This window comes from Canis aureus, chromosome 14 (assembly GCF_053574225.1).
Source record: "Canis aureus isolate CA01 chromosome 14, VMU_Caureus_v.1.0, whole genome shotgun sequence".
Lineage (NCBI taxonomy): Eukaryota > Metazoa > Chordata > Mammalia > Carnivora > Canidae > Canis > Canis aureus.
In genome coordinates, this window is record NC_135624.1 from 49,424,161 (window position 1) to 49,447,557 (window position 23,397).

General features: G+C 40.0%; 1 protein-coding gene across 5 annotated transcripts in view; it reads right to left on the reverse strand.

Moving 5' to 3' along the window:
• Positions 1–20,052, reverse strand: part of SCFD2 (sec1 family domain containing 2) — a 413,781-nt gene extending 393,729 nt beyond the window's left edge. For all 5 annotated transcript variants that reach the window (XR_013352219.1, XR_013352220.1, XR_013352221.1 and 2 more), the window contains exons 1-2: positions 19,119–20,052; positions 1,590–1,758 (exon numbers count right to left, since the gene is read on the reverse strand). Coding sequence is in view for 2 of the 5 variants with exons in the window: in XM_077847997.1 (XP_077704123.1) it covers positions 1,590–1,758; positions 19,119–19,953 (1,004 nt within the window). In the remaining 3 variants the exon portion in view is untranslated. The remainder of the gene's footprint in view (positions 1–1,589; positions 1,759–19,118) is intronic.
• Between the last annotated feature and the right edge of the window lie 3,345 nt (positions 20,053–23,397).

Consider the following 23,397-nt stretch of genomic DNA (forward strand, 5'->3'; position numbering starts at 1 on the left):
TTCTTGTTTCCATACCTATGTTCATGTTAGGCCTTCTCTTTCTCTTCAAGACATAATCAAGTCAAGCATCAACACTTCCACAAGGACTACATTGATCTACAGAGACCTTGTTGATCTGACACTTTGTAGGATTTATAATCTGTAACAGACACTTGAGTCTTGAGTTCATGTCATTTCTGTTGTTTTTTCATTGAACAGTGTGTACAAAGCACTGCCCAAACAAGAAAAGTCATTGCTGAAGGCAGAAATGATACTTGATATTTTCCTATGTCCTTCATATCACTTACTCCAGAGAAGACTCATGGTAAATCCTTGATAAGTAACTTTTGAATGGCCCGCTGAAGAGCTAAAAATATTTCTAGTCACAATTAACTTTCAAACTTGTATAGCTGCAAGCCCACAGGTCTATGTTTTAGTATATGTGCTACTAAAGTGAGCTCATGGCCTATGTTTTTATTGTGTGCATACGTATACAGAAAAGACAGGGTACAGAACTTCTCATTTTCATCCCACGCTGGCCCATACACTCCGGGCACTCAATAAATGGTATAAACTACCTTTAAAAAAAAAAAAAGAGCTGAAAACTTTAAGAGCTGAAAATCAATTCCAGATATGATAGGAAATTCCAAATATATCTGTTACCAGTTAGATTTGAAACTATAATACAAAAAGTCCTGTTTTGTTTAAAAACTAACAACAGAGATAAGGGAAATAGATACTTTTTCACCAATACTTTTTTTTCTCATAAGAATTATTGATGAAAGGGGGATCCCTGGGTGGCTCAACGGTTTAGCGCCTGCCTTCAGCCCGCGGCGTGATCCCAGAGTCCTGGGATCAAGTCCCACATCGGGCTCCCTGCATGGGGCCTGTTTCTCCCTCTGTCTGTGCCTCTGCCTCTCTCTCTCTCTCTCTCTCTCTCCCTCTCTCTCTGTATCTCTCATGAATAAATAAAATCTTAAAAAAAAAAAAAGAATTATTGATGAAGGACAAAGTAGAGGAGGTAACTATTATTAGCTTATTGTCATGTCTCTGGAGAAATGTTCTATTGTTGAAACTCTGCATAAACATAAAGTATATCATCTTCTTTTACTGACTTCTCTAAGCATGTGAAACATACACGCAGAAATAAAAACTTCTCTCATTGATGTCCCAGAGCATATTGTTTACATGCAGAAACATGGCACTGTTTCATAGCTTTGTGGGCAATTATTTAATCATGTGAAAAAGCCCACTGGGAAAAAGAAATTGAGTAAGCCTGGACTCGATTCCATGTGAAACCATGTGTGGGATGGAGACATATAAATTGACTCACTTATCCAATTCTCAGAACAAACTTATGTTACATCAAAATGACACTTCTATAAATGACACCTCCATACTTTTTTGGCTTATTGTTGTTTAACGGATATAGTTATTTCAAAGTTAGCAGGGAAAGATGCTTCTTTTCTAAATGTTATCCACTGTGAATTTCTCAACCACACCAACTCTTCAACATTTCCTTCCTTACAGAAACAGTTGGCCTCAGAGAAAAAGGAAAGGGAAGAGGGAGAAGGATGAGAGAGAAAAAAGAAAAAAGCTGTATATCTTACTTGGATTGTGCAAGACAGCCTGGTGCAATCATACTCTGATTTTTCTCCTCATTCTGGAGTGCCGTAAGTTCCACCATGTTAACCATCACATCGTTGGTGTGGCCTGGAAGCTGGGGAAGCACTGAAATAATCTTCTCTACCAAGTTGTCTCCATGATGCCCAGCTGCTCCTGTTTAAGCAGACAAGAAAATTTAAATTCACAAAATAGGAGGGAAAAAATATAGATTAATGTTTTATAATGGCCCTTCTATCAAAAGTAATATATATATATATATATATATATATATTTTGCTTCTATTACATAAATCTGTAATACAAGCTGAGCATTTTTCCCTCGTTTATTTTTTAAATATTTTTAAATATTTTAAATATTTTATTTATTTACTCATGAGAGACACACAGAGAGAGAGAGAAGCAGAGACACAGGCAGAGGGAGAAGCAGGCTCCATGCAGGGAGCCCGACGTGGAACGATCCGGGATCTCCAGGATCATGCCCTGGGCTGAAGGCAGCGCTAAACCGCTGAGCCCCCTGAGCCACCCAGGGATCCCCACATTTTTCTCTCTTTAACACTAATCAAGATCACAATTACCTAGTCAACCAGTCTGTACCTTGTGCATTGAACTTAATGCTCCATGAAGGCATATGCAATGTCTGCTCTGGTTACTACTATATTCCTATCACCTAGCACAGTACCTATACATGGTAGGTATCAATAAATTTTAATATATAAATAGGTAATTAGCATATATTTAGTCAGGAAAATAGTGTCATCAGATGATCCTATTGTAAGATTTTACAGCCAAACTTTATTTTACTGATGAAGACGTTAAGACCCAGAAGGGCTTAAGAGACCTGACCAAGAATAGCAGATCTCCCCTCTGCTAGAATCTTATCTTCAAAATAGCAACTGTTCATTTAATTCCCCCTGTACTCAGCACATCTAGTAGGCAGCTTGGCAGCTAGTAGGCTCTCACTAAATATTTGTTAGATTATGGGAAAAATAAATGAATGAACGAACGAACAAATGAATGAATGAATAACAGTTTGTAACAACAGAAACATTAACGGAGTACTTTCTGCATAACAGGCACTGTTCTAGGTACTTCACATGTATTAACTCTTTTAATAACAAATGACTTGGGACCTCGAACTGAAATTCAAGACTAGTGACAGTGTAATATTTTTTCCATGAAACCATGTTATCTTTCCAAAAACCATCACTCGCTTGGGAGACCTCTTTCCAACAATGGATGGGACTTGGTGCATCTTGTTCTGATCCCATCCACTCCAAATCAATCAACCTTTTGTTTCCTGATGTCTATCTCTCATTTTTGCTATATCACATTAACTGGACAGAACTAAGTAGAAAGCACCAAATCAGGCACCCAAGGAATCCTTGTCACCACCACCACCACAATAACCAACATTTTATTGAAACCATGTATTAAGGTTCATACTGTACATTTATTATCCACGTAATTCTCACAGCTCTAAATAGGTATTATTATGATTATTTACAGAGTAGAAGATTCAGTTTAAGTAACTTACTCAGGATTACATAACTTGTAAGTACAGAGCAAGAATTCAAACTCAAAAGGCAGAAATCACCAAAACCACACTATTAACAACAACAACAAAATCAGGGCCCATGAAAGTGACTTAAGATAGACCCAAGATGACTTCTAATGGTAAAGAGGAAAGAGTTCTCATACCACCAGTAGAAGATTGATTTATTAGGCCTGGAAGGAACCACATCTTAGTTCTGCTGTCTAAGGTTTATGGTTGTTTTCTCGGCACTCAGGCTTAATGAGCAGCTCTTTAAATACTTGCTGAATGAAAGCCTAGTGACTATAAGTGTCCTATGATCCAAATGCGGGTCAGAAGTCCCCAAGTGAACTATATCTTTAAACTAAGCCTGGAATGGAGATACTAGGATTACCTCATAGCATCATGAATTTATTTCTCCATCAGTTCTCTCATCACTCACTAAAAATTTTCATAAATATACATTCATCACCAAAATAATGTTTCTTTGAACTTGGTACCTAAAATCAGAACCCTGCTCCAAGCTATTCTCATTTTTCGACTGCTATTTGTTGACACATGGTACACATAAGTGGTCTATATGTGCTACCATTCTTCCCTAACTTCTTCAGCCCCTATAGTCTGGCTGCTTCTCACTCCTACCCCTATGCCAAACTCAGGGGTCCTTCTTAAGTTCATTAAACCCTCGCAAATTGTTGATTATTCCAATCCTGAAACTCTCCAAATATTAGAAGTCAAAACACAGCATACTTATTTTTTTCTTATCAGGTTTAAAACCTGAGAGCTATTTCTACATATCCAAAGTATTATTCATATGCTTAAAATATTATGTACTAATAACCTAAATATTCAAAGGTAGAGAAATAATTTTTTTCTCATTATGGTATATTTATTGAAGCAGTTCTCAAATTGTGGTTTCCATTTTCTTCTAATTATTTATAGCCTCTAAACTCTCTATGATGAACATACATTCCTATTGTAATAGGAATAAAAAATGTTACACACACACACACACACACGCACACACACACACAAATATCCCAACATTTTAACAAGGGTTATCTTTGGATAGTAGGATATTTTGGTTGATATAAACTCTACAAAAACTTCATTTTCTCCCAATATCTTCTAGAAGGAGTATATGAGACTTACCTAACTGGAAAAATAATTTAACATTCCATCAGGAACTGTTTCTATTACTATATCAAAGAATTAACAAAATGCTAAATTTTCATGAACACAATTATTCAACTTCTTAGATTTAATCAAAAGGATATGTATAGTTAACATGTTTGATAATGACAGATAAAGCAGGTATGGGCTTTCAACTAAGTGTCTTGCTCTTCTGAATACAGTTTCTCCTATCTCTGGCTTTAGAGGGTTTTTTTAAAGGGTAAAGGGTTTAATATTCATTTTTAAATTAATTAGTGCCATTTATATGACTCAAACATAGACTAAGAATTCTGGGTCTCTCAATTTCATAACTTCAGATTATTTTATGAAATGAATAAAATGCTGAAATTTGTATCACAGTCAAATTTTCAGAGAGCTTAATTTTTCCTTTATTACAGAAATTTTAAAATATTATTTAAAGACTCAAGAGTGGGAGTCAACCAGAACTCAGTTATTTTGGCCAACAGCAATGTGGTCTAGTATGGCCAGAGAATGGTTTATTTCCCAATGTCATCTTTTCCAAGAGGGGTATAGGAAAAAGAAACTGGAGACATGGGTCTTAGTGGTCCTGTCCTCCACTAGTTCATCATGTGATCTGACATAAATTCATTAAATGTGGTGCTATTTTACCAAGCTAAAACTCAGAGTTGGTCCAAATGACACCTAAATATCTTTGAACCTCAAGATTTGAAATCCTAAGTCAATTACTTCAAGAGCTAAACTTGTTTAGTTAACAGCATGAGAAAAACACCAATCCTCCATTACTTTGTGGATTATATGTGAAGGTATATGCTAGTATTATCATAAGGCAGGTAAAATCTTCACTTGCCCCTACTCATATAGAATAACATGAGCAGCAAGAATCTTGGAGCCCTCAATATCATATAGTAAGTATACTGGAACTAAAATTATATGTATATATAGTTAGTTAGTTAGTTAGATAGATAGATGATAGAAAAAAAGGATAGGAGTTAAGATGGCAGAGCAGTAGGGGACCCAAATCATTCAAACACCCAAGAAATTGATCAGAATGCTGAGAGAACAAACTGCAGGACTGGAGGGAGAAAAGTCACAATGTAGAAGATACGAGTTACAGAGATGTGATTCTGGAGAGAAAAGACTCATGGGTGCTATGGAGAGGAGGGATCCTTGATCATGAAGTGAAGAGAGAGCAAGAGCAAGAGAGAGAAATAGAAAGCATTGTGCAGGAGATTGCACAGAAGAAATACTTCCCCAAAACCACTGACTGAGAAAACTAGAACAACCAATTATCACAAGTTTTTACAAGCAGTGGAGCTCAAAGTCTGAAGTTTAAGCAGTCGGAGCCACTGCCAAGTGGAGGCTGGTGGGCATCATGGTGCTCCCATGGGGAAGGAGGGCAAAGGCCACCTGGGAGCAGACAATGTGCTTTGAGGATCCCCTGGGTCGCACTGAAAGAGAAGGTTCCCCTTCTTGGAGCCATTTGGGAGAGGTAGCATGACTTCTCAGGGGACAAAAGAGCTGGCGGGTGCCAAACACCTGCCCCATTTAGTAGCATAGAATCAGAAACACCTCCTGAAGGCAGCAAAGCTTAGTGCAGGCTTTTTGCTGCACTTTACCATAAACTCTGAGCCCCTGTGTGATCATGTGACTGCTTTTCCTGGGACAAACCAGCACTACCCGCAGCATGGCAAGAAGATCAGAAGATCAGCCCAGGGCCACACAGCAGTGGGTCTCTAAAATTTGGAGTTTGGAAATCCAGCAACATGCCTGAAATAAAGCACAGGAGTGCTGCCTAGCAGACAGACAGCCCAGACACAGGCAGGATAAAGTCAGGTAACTGACAGAAGCCAAGGGCATAAGAGGGGAGATTATTTGCTCTTTTGTGAGGGCTTCCTGAATAGCGGTGGGCATGAACTCCCTGCTCAGGGAATGAGAGAGTTGTGCATCTCCTCCACCCCCATCAGCACTGACTTACCTCAGTGAGCAACACAGTGTGCCCAGTGGAGGCTGGAGCCACTGACACCAGGCCCCCACCTCCTGCACTCTGCAGGTGCATCTTTCCTAGGGCAAGTCAGCCTGAGAACCAGCGGAGCATGCCCATCCCCAGAAGGCCAGCACAAACCCCCTGCACAAACCAAGTCCACTGATGACAGGGTGCTAGAGCTTGAGCTCTAGTAGAAATAGGATCAGGCTTATTTTAACAAACAGATCAAAGCACACCTGGCTAAAATGCCACACACAGGACAAGGTCCAAACACTCCCCACTGCAGGCAAGGAGAAACTCTTCAGAGGACTGACCTGAGGGTAAAGGCAATCAAAACACAACAGCAGAGTATACATTTGAAACACTTCCTGGGGATCCCTGGGTGGCTCAGCGGTTTGGCGCCTGCCTTCAGCCCAGGACATGATCCTGGAGACCCGGGATCGAGTCCCTTGTCAGGCTCCCTGCATGGAGCCTGCTTCTCCCTCTGCCTGTGTCTCTGCCTCTCTCTCCCTCTCTGTGTGTGTCTCATGAATAAATAAATAAAATTTTTTTAAAAATTTCCTGAAGCACCAGGCCCTGGACAGTAAAGGACCTCCTCTTAATATAGCCATTACTCTCAGGAACAGGAACTATAACAGGCTTTCCTAACACACACACACACACACACACACACACACTGACCCAGAAAAAATGATAAGATGGAGGACTTCACCCCAAAAGAAAGAACAATAAGAGGTCATGGCCAGGGATCTAACCAAAACAGATATAATTAAAAACAGATTTTAAAACAACAATCACAAGGATGCTAGCTGGACTTGAAAAAAACATAAAAGACACTAGAGAATCCCTTACTGTAGAGATTTTAAAAAAATTAAAAACTAGGCAGGCTGAAACAAAAAATGCTAAAACCAAGATGCAAAACTGACTAGATATAATGACACATGGATGTATGAAGTAGAGGAACAAATCAGTATTATAGAAGATAAAATTATGAAATATAATGAAGCTGAAAACAAGAGGGAAAAGAAGAAGTATTGGTTCACAAATGTAGACTTAGGGAACTCAGTGACTCCATAAAGCATAATAACATTCATATCATAAAAGTCCCAGAAGGAGAAGCAAAGGAAAGGGGGTAGAAGGTTAATTTGAGCAAATTATAGCTGAAAACTTCCCTAATTTGGGGAAGGAAACAGACATCAAAATCCAAGAGGCAAAAGAGAACTCCCATAAGAATCAACAAAGGCCAGCCAACACCAAGATATATCTTATTAAAACTTACAAAATACACAAAGAAAAATCCTGAAAACAGCAAGGGAAAAATGTCCTTGACCTACAAGGGAATATGAATCAGGTTAACAGCAGTTCTTTCCACAGAACTTGGCAGGCCAGAAGGCAGTGACATGATATATTCAATGTGCTGAATGGGAAAAATGTGCAACCAAGGATACTCTATCCAGCAAGGCTATCATTCAGAATAGAAGGAAAAATAAAGAGTTTCCCAGACAAAAACAAAAGGCGTTCATGACCACTAAACTAGCCCTGTAAAAAATATCAAAGGGTACTCTTTGAATGGGAAAGAAAAAACAAAAGCAACAAAGACCAGAAAAAGGAACAAAGAACACCAGAATCATCAACTTTACAGGTAACACAATGGCACTAAATTCAGCTCTATTAATAATCACTCTGAATGTAAATGGACTAAATGCTCCAATCTAAAGACAGAGGGTATCAGAATGGATTAAAAAGAAAAAAAGACCCATCAATATGCTGCCTACAAGAGGCTCATTTTAGACCTAAACACACCTGTAAATTGAAAGTTAGAAGATGGAGAATCATCTATCATGCTAACATACATCAAAAGAAAGACAGAGTAGCCATAGTCATACCAGAAAAACCAGATTTTAAACCAAAGACTGTTACAAGAGATGAAAAAGGACACTATATCATAATTAAAGAGTCTATCCAACAAGAACTAATCTATACCTCAAATATATAAATATATATTAGGTAATAATACAACAATAGTAGGGGACTTTAGCACTTCACTTACAGCAACAGACAGATCATCTAAGCAGATCAACAAGGAAATAATGGCTTTGAATGACACACTGAACCAAATGGATCTAACAGATATACACAGAACATTTCATTCTAAAGCACCAGAACATACATTCTTTTTGAGTATACATGGAACAATCTGCAGAGTAGATCACATACTGGGTCACAAATCAGGCTTCAACAAGTACGAAAAGATTGAGATTATACCACATGTACTCTTAGACCACAACACTATGAAACTTGATGTCAACCACAAAAAAAAAAAAAGAAAAAATTGGAAAGACCACAAATAGATGGAGTTAAAGAATATCCTACTGAAGAATGAATGGGTTAACCAGGAAATTAAAGAAGAAATTTTTAAAAAATACATAAGCAAATGAAAATGAAAACATGACAGCCCAAAACCTTTGGAATGCAGCAAAGGCAGTCCTAAGAAGGAAGTGTATAGTAATACAGGCCTATCTCAAGAATCAAGAAAAGTCTCAAATACACAGCCTAATCTTACACAAGAAGGGCTAAAAGAGGAACAACAAATAAAGGCAAATGCCACCATAAGAAGAGAAATAATAAAGATTACAGCAGAAATAAATGATATAGGGGATCCCTGGGTGGCTCAGCAGTTTAGCGCCTGCCTTTGGCCCAGGGCAGGGTCCTGCAGTCCCAGGATTGAGTCCCACATCGGGCTCCCAGCACGGAACATGCCTCTTCCTCTGCCTGTCTCTGCCTCTCTCTCTCTCTCTCTCTCTCTCTCTCTCTGTGTGTGTGTGTGTGTGTGTATCATGAATAAATAAACAAAATCTTTAAAAAAAAAAAGAAAGAAAGAAAGAAAGAAAGAAAGAAAGAAAGAAAGAAAAAAGAAAAGAAAGAAGAAAGAAAGAAAGAAAGAAAGAAAGAAAGAAAGAAAGAAGGAAGAAAGAAAGAAAATAGAAACAAGCAAAAAACAATAGAACAGCTCAATGAAACTAAGAGCTGATTCTTTGGAAGAATTAATAAAACTTATTAACCCTTCACCAGACTTATCAAAAATAAAAGAGAAAGGACCTAAACAAAGTCATGAATGAAAGGGGAGAAATCACAACCAGCACCACAGAAATACAAACAATTACTGGAGAATATTATGAAAAAGTATATGCCAACAAATAATCTGGGCATCTGAAAAAAATAGGTAAATTCTTAGAAACTTACAAATTGCCAAAACTGAAACAGGAAGAAATAGAAAATTTGAACATTACCCATAACCAGCAAAAAAATTGAATCAGTAATCAAAAATTTCCCAACAAACAAAAGTCCAGCCCAGATGGCTTCCCAGGGGAATTCTATCAGACATTTAAAGAAAAGTTAATACCTATTCTTCTCAAACAGTTCCAAAAAATAGAAATGGAAAGAAAACTTCCAAACTCATTCTATGAGGCCAGCATTACCCTGATTTCAAAACCAGACAAAGACCCTACTAAACAAGACAATTACAAGCCAATATCCTTGATGAACATGGATGCAAAAATACTCAACAAAGTAACAAATGGAATCCAACAATACATTAAAAGAGTTATATTCACCACAATCAAGTGGGATTTATTCCTGGGTTGCAGAAATGGCTCAAAATTTACAAATCAATCAATGTGATGCACCACGTTAATAAAAGAAAGGACAAGAACCATATGATCCTCTCAAAAGACACAGAAAAAGCATTTGACAAAATACAGCATCCATTCAAATCCCTCAACAAAGTAGGGATAGAGGGCACATACCTCAACATCATAAAGGCCATATAAAAAAGACCCATACTAATATTATCCTCAATGAGGAAAAACCGAGAGCTTTTTCTCTACAATCAGGAATAAGACAGGGATGTCCACTCTCATTAGTACTTAACACAGTACTGGAAGTCCTAGCTTCATCAATCAGATAACAAAAAGAAATAAAATGCATGGGATCCCTGGTTGGCGCAGCGGTTTGGCACCTGCCTTTGGCCCAGGGCGCGATCCTGGAGACCTGGGATCGAATCCCACGTCGGGCTCCCGGTGCATGGAGCCTGCTTCTCCCTCTGCCTGTGTCTTTGCCTCTCTGTGTGTGTGACTATCATAGATTTAAAAAAAAAAAAAAAAAAAAAAGAAAAGAAATAAAATGCATCCAAATCACCAAGAAAGAAGTCAAACTTCACTATCTGCAGATGATATGATACGCTATAGAAAACCCAAAAGACTTCACCAAAAAAAATTGCTAATTTTGCTAATTCGGCGAAGCTGCGGGATACAAAATCAATGTACAGAAGCCTGTTGCATTCGTATACACTAATAATGAAGCAGCAGAAAGAGAAGTCAAGAAATCAATCCCATTTACAATTCTACCAAAAATCATAAGATATCTAGTTGTAAATCTAATCAAAGAGGTAAAAGATCTATACTCTGAAAACTACAGGACACTTGCAAAGGAAATTGAAGAAGACACAAAGAAATGGAAAAACATTCCATGTTTATGGATTGGAAGAACAATTATTGGTAAAATACCTGTACTACCCAAAGCAATCCACAAATTTAATGCAATCCCTATCAAAATACAATCAGCATTCTTCACTCAGTATAATATCCTCCAGTTCCACCCATGTCCATGTAAATGCGAAGTATTCATCCTTTCTGATGGCTGAGTAATATTCCATTGTATATATCTACCACATTTTCTTTATCCATTCATCTCTCGATGGCATCTGGGCTCTTTCCACAGTTTGGCTATTGTGAACACTGTTGCTATGAACGCTGGGGTGCAGGTGCCCCTTCAGATCACTACATTTGTACCATTGTGGTAAATATCTAGTAGTGTGATTACTGGGTCATAAGGTAGTTCTATTTTTAACTTCTTGAAGAACTTCCATACCATTTTCCAGAGTGGCTGTTCCAGCTTGCATTCCCACCAAAAGTTTTAAACTCACATCATTTCCCACCTAGATATTATAATAGCCTTCTGATTGATCTCCACAATGTCTTGATTATGGGTTTTGGTTTCACAACTATATGTTGTTTGACAAAATTTTGTGCTAAAAATGATAAATGTTACTATATGTAAATTATGCTTTAACAAACTGGACTGGGGCGGGGGAAACAAGTAAAACAACAGCAACAAACCCATCCCATCGGAGTCTGACTCATCTCTCAGTTCCCACTTTGGAATCAATAAATCTATCCACCACATTGCCCACCAGAGAACTCATTCAACAGGAAATGTATGCATGCAGTTTGCCTGCCTAAAAATTTATTATGACTCCTCACTGAGCATGAAATTTAAGGCTTTTGAAACATGGCCCCAACTTCCTTCCTCATTATCTCCATCACCCTTCCTCATCCCTTGCCAATCCCTATTTCATCCCAACCTTTATGCACCTTAAACCCTAATAAAAAAATGATCTAAAAGGAATTCCCAGAACCACCTATGCTCCTTTTTACATTTTTGCACATGTGGGGACCTTTTAAAAGAATGCTGATACTAGTCTCTGCCCAGACCCATTTTTTAAGAACCAGGCTTTCTGGAGTGGTGCAAATGTGAAACCGGGTTGAGAACCACTGGTCTAGTAACGGCCACCCCTTAAAGGAGAATTTTGTACCTAAAACCTATGAAGGCATTTATCATTCATACTTTAATTTGCTGAACTTCGTGCTTCATTTAACTCTGCTTCATTCCTCATGGACAAGAGCCTTGATTGCTCTTTACATCAGCGCTTCTCAAACTTTATTATTCATTTAAATCACCTAGAGATGTTGTTAAAGTACAGGTTCTGATTTTAAGTCTGCAAAGAGGCCTGAGAGTCTACATTTTTAATCAGCTTCAGCTGAGCCAAGGCTTCCCGTCCCCAGGACATGAGTAGGGAAGCTTTATGTCACTATCACCTAGCACAGAACCTGCATGTGAAAGTCGCTCAAGAAACATTTATCGATTATAGGTATCATCTGCATCATTCTTCACACCTTCCCCAGGTAACCAAAACATGGAGCTATCTTGCAGGACCAGTTAGGAGGAATCTCACTTATTCTGCTGCTTCTTATTTTTTTTTCAAGTATGACAGAACAGAGTTCCTGACAAATGGTCAATTCTAACCAACTCTCATTTCCTTTAGTGGCAGGTGAGAGGTCAGGTAAAAGGATTCTTCTGGGTTATGTGTACGGCAAATCACTCTCGTATGTACACTCTTAATCTTAGAGAGAAAACATATTTGAAGTAATAAAACTTAAGTAATTTCTTTTTTTTTAAGATTTTATTTATTTATTCATGACAGACAGAGAGAGAAAGAGGCAGAGACACAGGCAGAGGGAGAAGCAGGCTCCATGCAGGGAGCCCGATGTGGGACTTGATCCCGGGTCTCCAGGATCACGCCCAGAATCACGCCCGGAAGGCAGCCCTAAACCGCTGAGCCACGGGGGCTGCCCTAAAACTTAAGTAATTTCAAATGCATACCATTGATTAATAAAATTAAGAAACATTTATTTTCCGGTGCCCACTATATACCAGGCACTGTTTTAGGAGCTAGCTGTGTTAACTTATATTATCTTCTCAACAACCCTGTTGGGTATCTTTATTTTATAGATCACGAGACTGAGACCTATATGTTAGACAGTGGCTCAAGGACTTATGACTAGAAAGAGGCAGAGCTAAGACTTCGTAACTAACCAGTCATGCTTGTTACCCAACCTAGATAGTAGTTGCAGCTACCATACATTGAGGATCTACCTCAATCCTCTGCCTCCTTCCATGTAGGATTCCATGTAACACAAGTCTGATCATGTAACATCACAGCTCAGAACTCCCCAAGGTTCTGATCATACTTTGGCATTTATATAGTCCTTACTTTGCCCTACGGTACATGGCCTCTGCTTATCTCTGCAACTTCATCTCCTCCCAAGGCAAGCTGAAGGGACCCACACCGGCCTCCCACTGTTCCTCGAACCTGTCAAACATATTCCCACCTCAAATCCTTTGCACCTGCAGCTTGGACTGTATGTTCTACACCAAGACAGCTTTATGGCCTGCTTCCTCTCTTCTTTCCATCTCTGCTAAAATGTCACATCCTCAGAAAGGCCTTCCCCAACTAAAATGGAAACCCTGTCACTCTTTAATCTTACCCACTGTATTAGTTATATATTCAATGAATGAATGAATGATTTTGTATCCTTCCAACAGTAATTTAAGGTCATTATCTAACCCTGTTCACAAATGAGAAAACCCTCAAAAGGCTCAATGCAAAGGCATCTACCTTTGGGTGGCTCAGTGCATGAGCATCTGCCTTTGGCTCAGGTCATGATCCTGGGACCCCAGGATCAAATCCCCCATCAGGATCCCCAGAGGGAGCCTGCTTCTCCCCCTGCCTATGTCTCTGCCTCTCTCTCCTTGTGTCTTATGAATAAATAAAATATTTAAATAAAAAAAAAAAAAAGGTTCAATGAAGATCAAACAGCAACTAAGTAATTAAGCCAGGACTTGAAACTATACTAGCCTGGATCTAACACTAGCCATCTAATCAGAGCCTTGAAAGGCTTCTCAATCATTTCTCACACTTACGTTTATTTTAAACAGTATCCACTGAACACTAAGATGAAGATATTAGTTGATAATTTTTTGGGGGTGGAAAATCAGATTGAGGGAAGAATAAGTCACTTTTCTGAACACTAGAGCAGCACCAGGGCCCAACAAGTGTGTTTAGTCTTTAAAGCTGCTAGCTTCTGGACAACCTAGCAGCAGCATCTATACTGTCCAGGACAAGGCTTCTCAAACATTTTTCTATAGTAACATATATGATATGGGTCATGAACATAGGCTTTGGAGTAAGCTGTCAACATTCAAATCCTGACTACCATTTACTAGCTGCATGATTTTGGGCAAGTTACTTAATTCCTCAATTTCTCTGTTTCCTCATCTGTAAAATGGTGATAATCATACTACCTCACAGAACAATTTTGAAAATTAAAAAAGCTTAGATATGTTGATGGCTAAGAAAAGTAATATGCTCTCATATATTAGCTATTAATAGTCTCATATTTCAGTACTTTAACAAATCATATATATACCTTAAAGCAAATATAAATGCATCAGTGTATCATAATCTCAGGAATACGAATTACCCTTTGCACTGCAAATTAATCTTTAATTGAATGGATTTGACTTAAAAGTTTACATGAAACTAAAATTCAGAATGGAACCAGGGGAGGAAATTAAATTCCCAGAGTTACTGCCACCTTCTATCTTTTGAATTTTTAAAATTTTCATATATTTATTCATGAGAGACACAGAGAGAGGCAGAGATATAGGCAGAGGGAGAACCAGGCTCCCTATGGGGAGACCAATGCAGAACTCGATCCCAGGACTCCAGGATCGCGCACTGAGCTGAAGGCAGACGCTCAATCATTGACCCACCCAGACATCCCCCTATCTTTTGATTTTGAACTTGAAGCATTCTAGTCAATCCTAAGAGCCAAAAAAGAATGGAAAGGAAACCAGACTCAAACCTTTGAAAGATTAATAAATCACATCTACCTTTTTAATTCTCCCCTGAAACAAATCAGCAGCCAGAACAGTCCATAGAATGTTGTACTTAGGGCATCCCTGGGTGGCCCAATGATTTAGTGCCTGCCTTTGGCCCAGGACGTAATCCTGGAGTCCCGGGATCAAGCCCCACATTGGGCTCCCTGCATGGAGCCTACTTCTCTCTCTGCCTGTGTCTCTCATGAATAAATAAATAAAATCTAAAAAAAAAAAAAAAAAGAATGTTGTACTTAAATCTCCTGTGCAAACACGCCTGATGCACTCTGCAGAGACACAAGCTTCTGAGTGGTTGGGACACGTAAACCAACATCACTGCAAACAGACATCAGCGACTATTTACTTCTCACATAATTACAATAAACTTCCTATATTTTTAGGTGTTGAGAGCTTATCAACTGTTTCAGGAGGGCAAGGAAATAGCCTATCTTGTTCATCACTGTTTCCCTAAACCTGTATCAATGCTTGGCACACAGTAGGCTTTCAATAAATATTTACTGAAAATAATAAACCAACTTATTAGACAAATTAATGTTACTTTCAGCAAAGATAATAACAAAAATATGAGAAAGAAACTTGACTGTACTATAAGCAGGATGTTAAGAATGTTGGATATCTACGAATTATTGGAGGTTATTTTTGGTAGTGCTAATTTTACATCTAGAAGACATATAAGCCTACAAACCTTCTAGTGGTAAATATCAAGGATGTTTTCCAAAATACTTAACAACTAATAGTAAAAGTTAATATATGTTTACGGAAATGAACACCTAAATCAAAATCTAAAAAATGTATTTCCCTTTGATCTCTATATTAAAACTGCTGTCAAGTAATTTAAATTGAAATTCAAACCATTCGAGTCTTTCCAATAATTTTCAAATCAGCTTTTAATTTTTAGAAATTGTTGGTGTAATCTTTTGTATGCTGCAGTATCACTGGCTAAACAATGCCAGTCACAGTTTGTCATAAGACTCCACACCAAACTCTTGTAACAATTTCTCCATCAAACTTATTGTTATGACTCACAGCTCCTTATGCTTGTTACATTCAAGACATATCAGAAAAAACAGTGAGTTTTTTTTTGTTTTTGTTTTTGTTTTTGTTTTTGTTTTTGATCAGGTATGTTCCTGGTCACCAGAGTCTGGACCAAAGACAGAGAGCACCCAAGACAATAATAAGGCTACTAACACACCTACCTCCCTACCACCTTGGAGGAGAGAACAAATGCCACATCTCTACAATCATCACAACCTCCCTCGCTGCCTCAGTACCTTTAGCAACTCTGGAGGACCAGCTGTGTCCACACCAGCACTCTCCTCTTCTCCACTAAGCAACAGTATTCTGTGGCTTGTGGGCCCAATAAGTAATTTCCTTTTACTCATTAGTACAGAAGAATTTTAATGATTAAAAAGTAGGTTTTACAACACAGCTATGTACCAAATCAGCCCTGAATATTACTAACATGGCACTATGTTGAAACAACTGTGACACAAATGAATCATTAATCTGCTCATCTGGAATATAGTTTGAGTGATTATTCAAAAGGTATCCATTAAAAAGACTTCAACTTATAAATTACTAGGACCCCAGGAACAAAGGACTCCCATTGAGGGTTACAGAGTAGCTAAAGGAGGTCCCGGAAGGCTTGTCTGAGAAGCAAAAATCTGAGCACAGATTTAAAGGAAGTGAACAAGAAAGCCGTGTAGATACCTGAAGGAAGAACGTTCCAAGCTGAGCTGCAGAACACCAAAGGCTCTGAGGCTGGGACATACTTGGTGAGGTGGCCAGTGTGGTGGGAAAATAACATGTGAGGGGAGATTAGTGGAAGATGAGGTAGGAAAGGTACACATAGGCAGGTCACGTATGGCCTTGAAAACAATGGTAAGGAATTTGGATTTGACAGTAGGTACGTTGGAAGGCTGTGGGAGGACTGTGAGCAAGCAAATGACATGTCAGATTTACATTCTGATGGGGTTACACAAGAAACTGGATTTATCTGTGTATCTTTTGTGCATCTTTTAATATTTTTTATTATTATTTTTAATTCTTTGCATCCTCTACTCTGCTGTATCAAATGCTGCTTTGAGATTGAGTAAAATGAATCCTGATAACTGAACATTGGATGTGGCAACATGGAGGCCATTCGTGATCCTGAAAGAAGAAACTGCTGTACAGAGAGCAAGTATGGACGACTCTTTCAAGTTTGTTGTAAAATGGAGCAAAAAAAAAAAGAAAAAATAGAACAAGTTGGAGGAGCATGAGGTGTTAAGAGAGGAGATGTTACATTCTGTTTGTATGCTGACCAGGAAAATCCAGTAAAAAAGATTTTTTCCAATGAAGATCTAGAAACAAGGGAGGGTATGTGACAAAAGTAAATCTATGAGACAAGTGAAAAGGGAGAGGACCTTGTCTGCAAAAGTGAAGAAGTTGGCATTTGATAGTAGCAGGGACAGTACATCTCTTCTTAATACAAAGGAAGGAAAGGAAAATATGTGGGTATAGATGTACAAAGGCTGGGTAATTTGGTGATAGGAAGATATGAAAGTTTTCTGATGGCTTTTATTTTCAAGAGTCATATACAAGAAAAGCATGCCTAAGACTTACAAGAGCTGTTACCATGATGCTGGAGGGCAGGGACGTTAAAGTCTGCCCAGCCGAAATCATAGGGGTGGAGGAGAGGCACAACACTACGTGACCTTGATTAATTATGAAACAATGTCATATTTGGGGCCTAAGAAAGAAGTAGAAACAGTATATGCCGCACACTCAAAAATTCAGCAAGCATAAACTCCTCGGGTGCTTTTTAGTCCTCTAAGAGTTCTGAGATGTTATGATTTTTACTTGTACTTAAATCACAATGACGGACTATTTTTATGGTCACATCATTAAGCTTACATCACAGTATTACCACTTAGCTTAGTTTCTATTTTATGATCTAAAACTTAGTCTTATAAAGTCAAAAACTCAAATACAGCTATTGTGGTTTTTGTGACTTCATTCCACTTTTTTCCTGACCTACTAAGAAGAATATTTACTAAGATCAGTTTCCTGACCATGACCCCTGAATATGGGTGTGGCCAAACCATACTGCTAGCAACACGTATCTACCTAATCAGGGAACAATAAATGTGACCTTTGAAAATATGCACATGTCACTATCAGAAAGTGTTTTCTGTTCACCTATTTTCAGGTTACCCTTGTTTTCTATGCACATAAATAACTGATCGCTATTAAAATTTGACATCACCTATCCAATCCTCAATAGAGTAACAGCTAAGAATAAATCAATGAACATTTGAAAATATTTTCGAAATATTGGAAATCGTATTTTCCAAATACGATTGGATTTAATCTCAATTTCTGGTAATACTTCATTTATTAACACTCACTTAAAGAAACCTAAAACTGGGCAGCCCGGGTGGCTCAGTGGTTTAGCACCTGCCGTCGGCCCAGGGCATGATCCTGGAGACCCGGGATCGAGTCCCACGTCCGGCTCCCTGCATGGAGCCTGCTTCTCCCTCTGCCTGTGTCTCTGCCTCTCTCTCTCTCTCTGTGTCTCTCATGAATAAGTAAATAAAATTAAAATAAAGAAACCTAAAACTAAACTACCTATGATAATTTCATGTATTGTTGCACGGTTTTCCTTCCACTGGTTCACCTGTCAACAACTCTCTCCAACAAATCAGAGCATTCTTATGGAGGATTGCTGTGAGTCTTGGCGACTGCACATTTCTAAAAGGTTCCCAGGTGTACAGTTCTCCTCAATGTCAGCATAATTTCCCCCAGTATCTTTGGTTAGATGTAGTTGTGAAACAAAACAGTGCATGTTAAAGATGCATTTAACAATTTGACTGTAATTGCTGATTTGCTCGCCTGTATTCCCCCCTAGATGGAAAACTCTGTGAGACCTGGATTGTGTCTGTCTAGTTCATCTCTGTATCCTCAGCCTGACATAGAGTAAGAGGTAAATAGAATAAATGCTGAAGGGATCCCTGGGTGGCTCAGCGGTTTAGCGCCTGCCTTTGGCCTGGGCTGTGATCCTGGAGTCCCGGGATGGAGTCCTGCGTTGGGCTCCTTGCATAGAGCCTGCTTCTTCCTCTGCCTGTGTCTCTGCCTCTCTCTCTCTCTCTCTCTCTCTCTCTGTCGTCTATCATGAATAAATAAAAAATAAAAAAATATTTTAAAAGACAGAATAAATGCTGAATCAGTGAAAGTGCCAGCACCCTGGGGAGAGGTTCGGAAGACCTACAGCAGCCCCACTTACCCGTGAGATCCAGAGTCCTGTCCACAAAGACCACTGAGGCCCTGCCCGCGGCGGTCTTCCTCCTGTTCTTGGCAGGGGCGTAACTAGCCAGATCTGCAGCGATGATCCGGCTGAGGGAACCTACAGCAAAACACTCCTCCCGCACCCCCAAATGTTCACACAGAGAACTGAGGCCTGACACCAGGCACCTGATCTGCAGAAGCAGCTCGGGGGGCAGGGCGGCGGCATCCACCTCGCTCAGGCTTCCTAGCCTCCTCTTGTCTGGACGAGCCCTGTTGAGGAGATGCACATCCCGGGGCAGTAGCGGGAAGAGGGAAGCAAAGGCCGGGGTCAAGGCAAGGTGGGGCGCCACGGGGGCGAGCCACAGCGGGACGTGCAGCACCTCGGCCGTGTAGTTCATGTTGCCCATCCACTCACACAGCTTCTCCTCCAGCTGCTCGAACACCGGCTGCCCCTCCAGCTCGGCCGCTGCAGCCGCCGGCACGTGATTAGCGGTGAGGTGGGCAGCGTGGCTCACGGCGGTGACCACCACGCAGTACTGGAAGCGACTGCGGCCGATGATCTCCCGGAGGGTCTCCACGGTCCGGCCCTTCAGCAGGCAGCTCAGCACGAACACCGCCTTGGGCTGCTCGGCGCCCCCGCCCACGGCCGCGGGCTCGAACTCCCGCAGGTGACACGCCGGGCCTCCCACCGCCTCCAGCAGCCGCGACGCTCCGCAGCCCCAGTGCAGGCTCTCGGCGCAGGCGGCGTCCAGGTAGACGAGCGCGCGTTTCACTTTGGCCAGCACCTGCTCCCAGCCTTGCTGGGTGAACGACAGCACGCCCGGGGCGCTCATGGTTCGGGGTTCGCAGCGTCGGGACTCACCGCTTCCGGGAACCGGGCTCCTGGACGCCTTGACAGTCAACACCGTACACGTGGTGCGGCTCGGGCTCGGCCCGGGTCGGCGCGCGCTGATGACGCGGCGGAGCGTGATTGGCCGGCGAGGAGAGGCGGTGGGCGGGGCTCCGGGTCGTGGGGAGAGGTCTGTGAACCGCCCGCCCGCTGCTCTCCTTCCTTTCCCGTCCCTCCAGGCTCTGGTTGGCCCTCCCAGTGTCTTGGGAAATCTCAGAAAAAAAAAAAAAAAGAGCTAACGCGAAGTTTGGCATTTTCCTTGCACCCTAAAAGTCGCTTTGCCCATCTAAACTAAGAGACACCAGAGAGGATGAAAAAAAAAAACAAGTGTGGTGTTTTGTAGTTTCTGGATTGTTGTCTCCTATGTATGTTATAGAGCTCGAGCCTCATGAAAAACCTACCGGCCTCGTTTTCACTTTCTCCATCCCCATCCTCCTTCCCTCGTCTTACTGGCACTAAATCTTGATCTGAATCAAAAATCCTGGAATCCAGCCCCTTGGGCGCATCCATCCTTGCCCATCACTGGCTTAATCCACCATCATCACTCAACTGGACAATAGCAATGACCTACCCCCGCCCCCCAACATTTCCCAGTTTTGCATCTCTTCTCCCTCCAATTCAGTTTTCTTCCTAATGAACTAACGGGGCCCTACCATTTTCCTGCTTAAAAGCCTCTCCTGGCCCAGTTGCCTACAGGATACAGCCAGATTCCTTATAATAGCACCAAAATCTTTCATGATTTCTCAATTTCTCTACACCTACTCCCTGCCTGGAACATTATATACCTGCACAATTAAGTCAACAGGTTGAGCCCAGAATGTTTCACAGGTTGAATTCAATTCAACCACTACTTATTAAGCACTTATTAAGTATAATCCCTGACCTAGGCTCCAAGGACACAATGGTTAATAAGTTCCCTGATCCAGGAAGAATTTTCACCTCTGCTAAGTACTTGCCATATCATGAGGTAAGTTTTAACATACCTTTTTTCCGACAAGATTGTGCACTAGAGGCCTAGTCACTCCAACACTAGAAAATACACAAGTATTCAATAAATGTTTGTTGACTAAATGATCAATAAATGGTCAATTTATTTTTTTAAGATTTTATTTATTTATTCATGAGAGACACACAGAGAGAGGCAGAGAGAGGCAGAGAGAAGCAGAGGGAGAAGCAGGCTCCATGCAGGGAGCCCGACATGGGACTCGATCCTGCGACTCCAGGATCACACCCCTGGCTGATGGCGGCGCTAAACCGCTGAGCCACCCAGGGATCCCTTCAATTTATTTTTTTAATAAATCTTCAACTTATATCCATATAATAAATGATATACTTAACTGACTTTTAATGAACACGTACAATACTGCAGACATGGTGTTTGGCATTAAGAATATAAATAGAAATAAGGCGCAGTCTTGCCTTCAAAGGGATCTGAGATAAGGGACCCACACATGTAAAGAAAGCAAGTGTAATACAACGTTACAGAAGCAACTGAGTGAAGGAAAAAGGGAAGTGGTCAGAAGAAGTTTCATATGAGACATGAGTTTTGAGTAGTCTTCAAAGAAAACCAGGTGTTCACCAGGTGGACAGGATGAGGAGGAGCATTCCTGGCAGCTCAAGCAGAGAGTGCAGCATGGACAAAGGTGTAAAGACATACAACATGTTCTCTGGAACTACAGTTTAGTATAGCTGGAGTGTATTGTACAAAAAGAGAGGCTCAAACTGAGACAAGCTAGTAACTAGAAAATAGGGACCAGATCAGAGTGAGTCTAACTTTTTATTCTAAAGTAGCAGCCAATGGAGTATAGTTAAAGTATTGTTAGGAGTGAATATAATTTGTTCATATTAGGAGTTTTAGGGGAAAACATATTAAAATGGAAAAATGGCTTAAATGAGTAAGATTTAGGAGAGGGAGAGTATTTAGAAAGCAGTCACATCAACAACTCGGAGTGAGAACAGATAAGGATACCCACAGAGGGGCTGGAGAGCTTGGGGTATATAAAGAGATGTTAAGTAGATGGAGCCCAAAAGCCTGATGACTGGATTGACAAAAAGAATGAGGCAGAGAGAGAATTTCTGATTCATACCCAGTTTTCTGCCTGGATGACTGGTAAGTGGCTGTCCTTGAGATTCAGAAAACTGGAAGAAAAGTGGATTGGGAATAAATGTACTGAGTTCAGTTAGGACATTTTTAAAAATTTAAATCCATTAAATTAACATATAATGGGTTATTGGTTTCAGAGGTAGAGGTCAGTGATTCATCAGTCTTATGCAATATCCAGTGATCCTTACATCACAGACCCTCCGTAATGTCTATCACCCAGTTACGCCATCCCCCCATCCCCTGCCCTCCAGCAACCCTCAGTTTGTTTCCTATGATTAAGAAGAGTCTCAAAAAAAAAAAAAAAAAAAAAAAAAAAAAAAAAAAAAAAAAAAAAAACAAAAAAAAAAGAAGAGTCTCTTATGGTTTGTCTCCCTGATTTCATCTTGTTTTATTTTTTCCTCTCTTCCCTTAAAATCCTGTTTTGTTTCTTAAATTCCGCATATAAATGAGATCATATGATAATTGTCTTTCTTTGATTGACTTATCTCACTAAGCATAATGCCCTCCAGTTCTATCCATGTCGTGGCAAATGGCAAGATTTCATTTTTTGATGGCTGAGTAATATTCCGTTGTATATCTGTACCATATCTTCTTTATCCATTCATCTGTCGATGGACATTTGGGCTTTTTCCATAGGTTGACTATCATGGACATTACTGCTATAAACATTGGGGTGAAAGTGCCCCTTTGGATCACTACATTTGCATCTTTGGGGTAAATACCCAGTAGTGCAATTGCTGGATCATAGGGTAGCTCTATTTTCAACTTTTTGAGGAACCTCTATACTGTTTTGGGACATGTTTTTGTCTTTTTTTAATTGTAGCATAACACATAAAATTTACCATCTTGGCCATCTTTAAGTGGACGGGTCAGCAAAATTAAGTATTTGTATAGTGTTGTACAACCAATCTCCAGAATTTTCATGTTGTGAAACTGAAACTTTATATCCATTTAACAACAACTCACCATTTCCCCTTCCCACTGGCTAGCTTGTTTCATTTAGCATAATATCGTCAAGGTTCATCTAACATATGTCAGAATTTTCTTCCTTTTTTAAGGCTGAATTATATTCCATGGTATATATCATTGTGTATACCACATTTTCTTTATCCATTCATCTGTCAGTGGACTTCTGGATTGCTTTCACATTTTGGCTATTGTGAATAGTGCTGCTAGTTACATGGCTATACAAATAATTCTTTGAGATCATGCTTTCAGTTCTTTTCTACATGTACCCAGAAGTGGAATTGCTAGATCATCTAGTAATTCTATTTTTTAATTTTC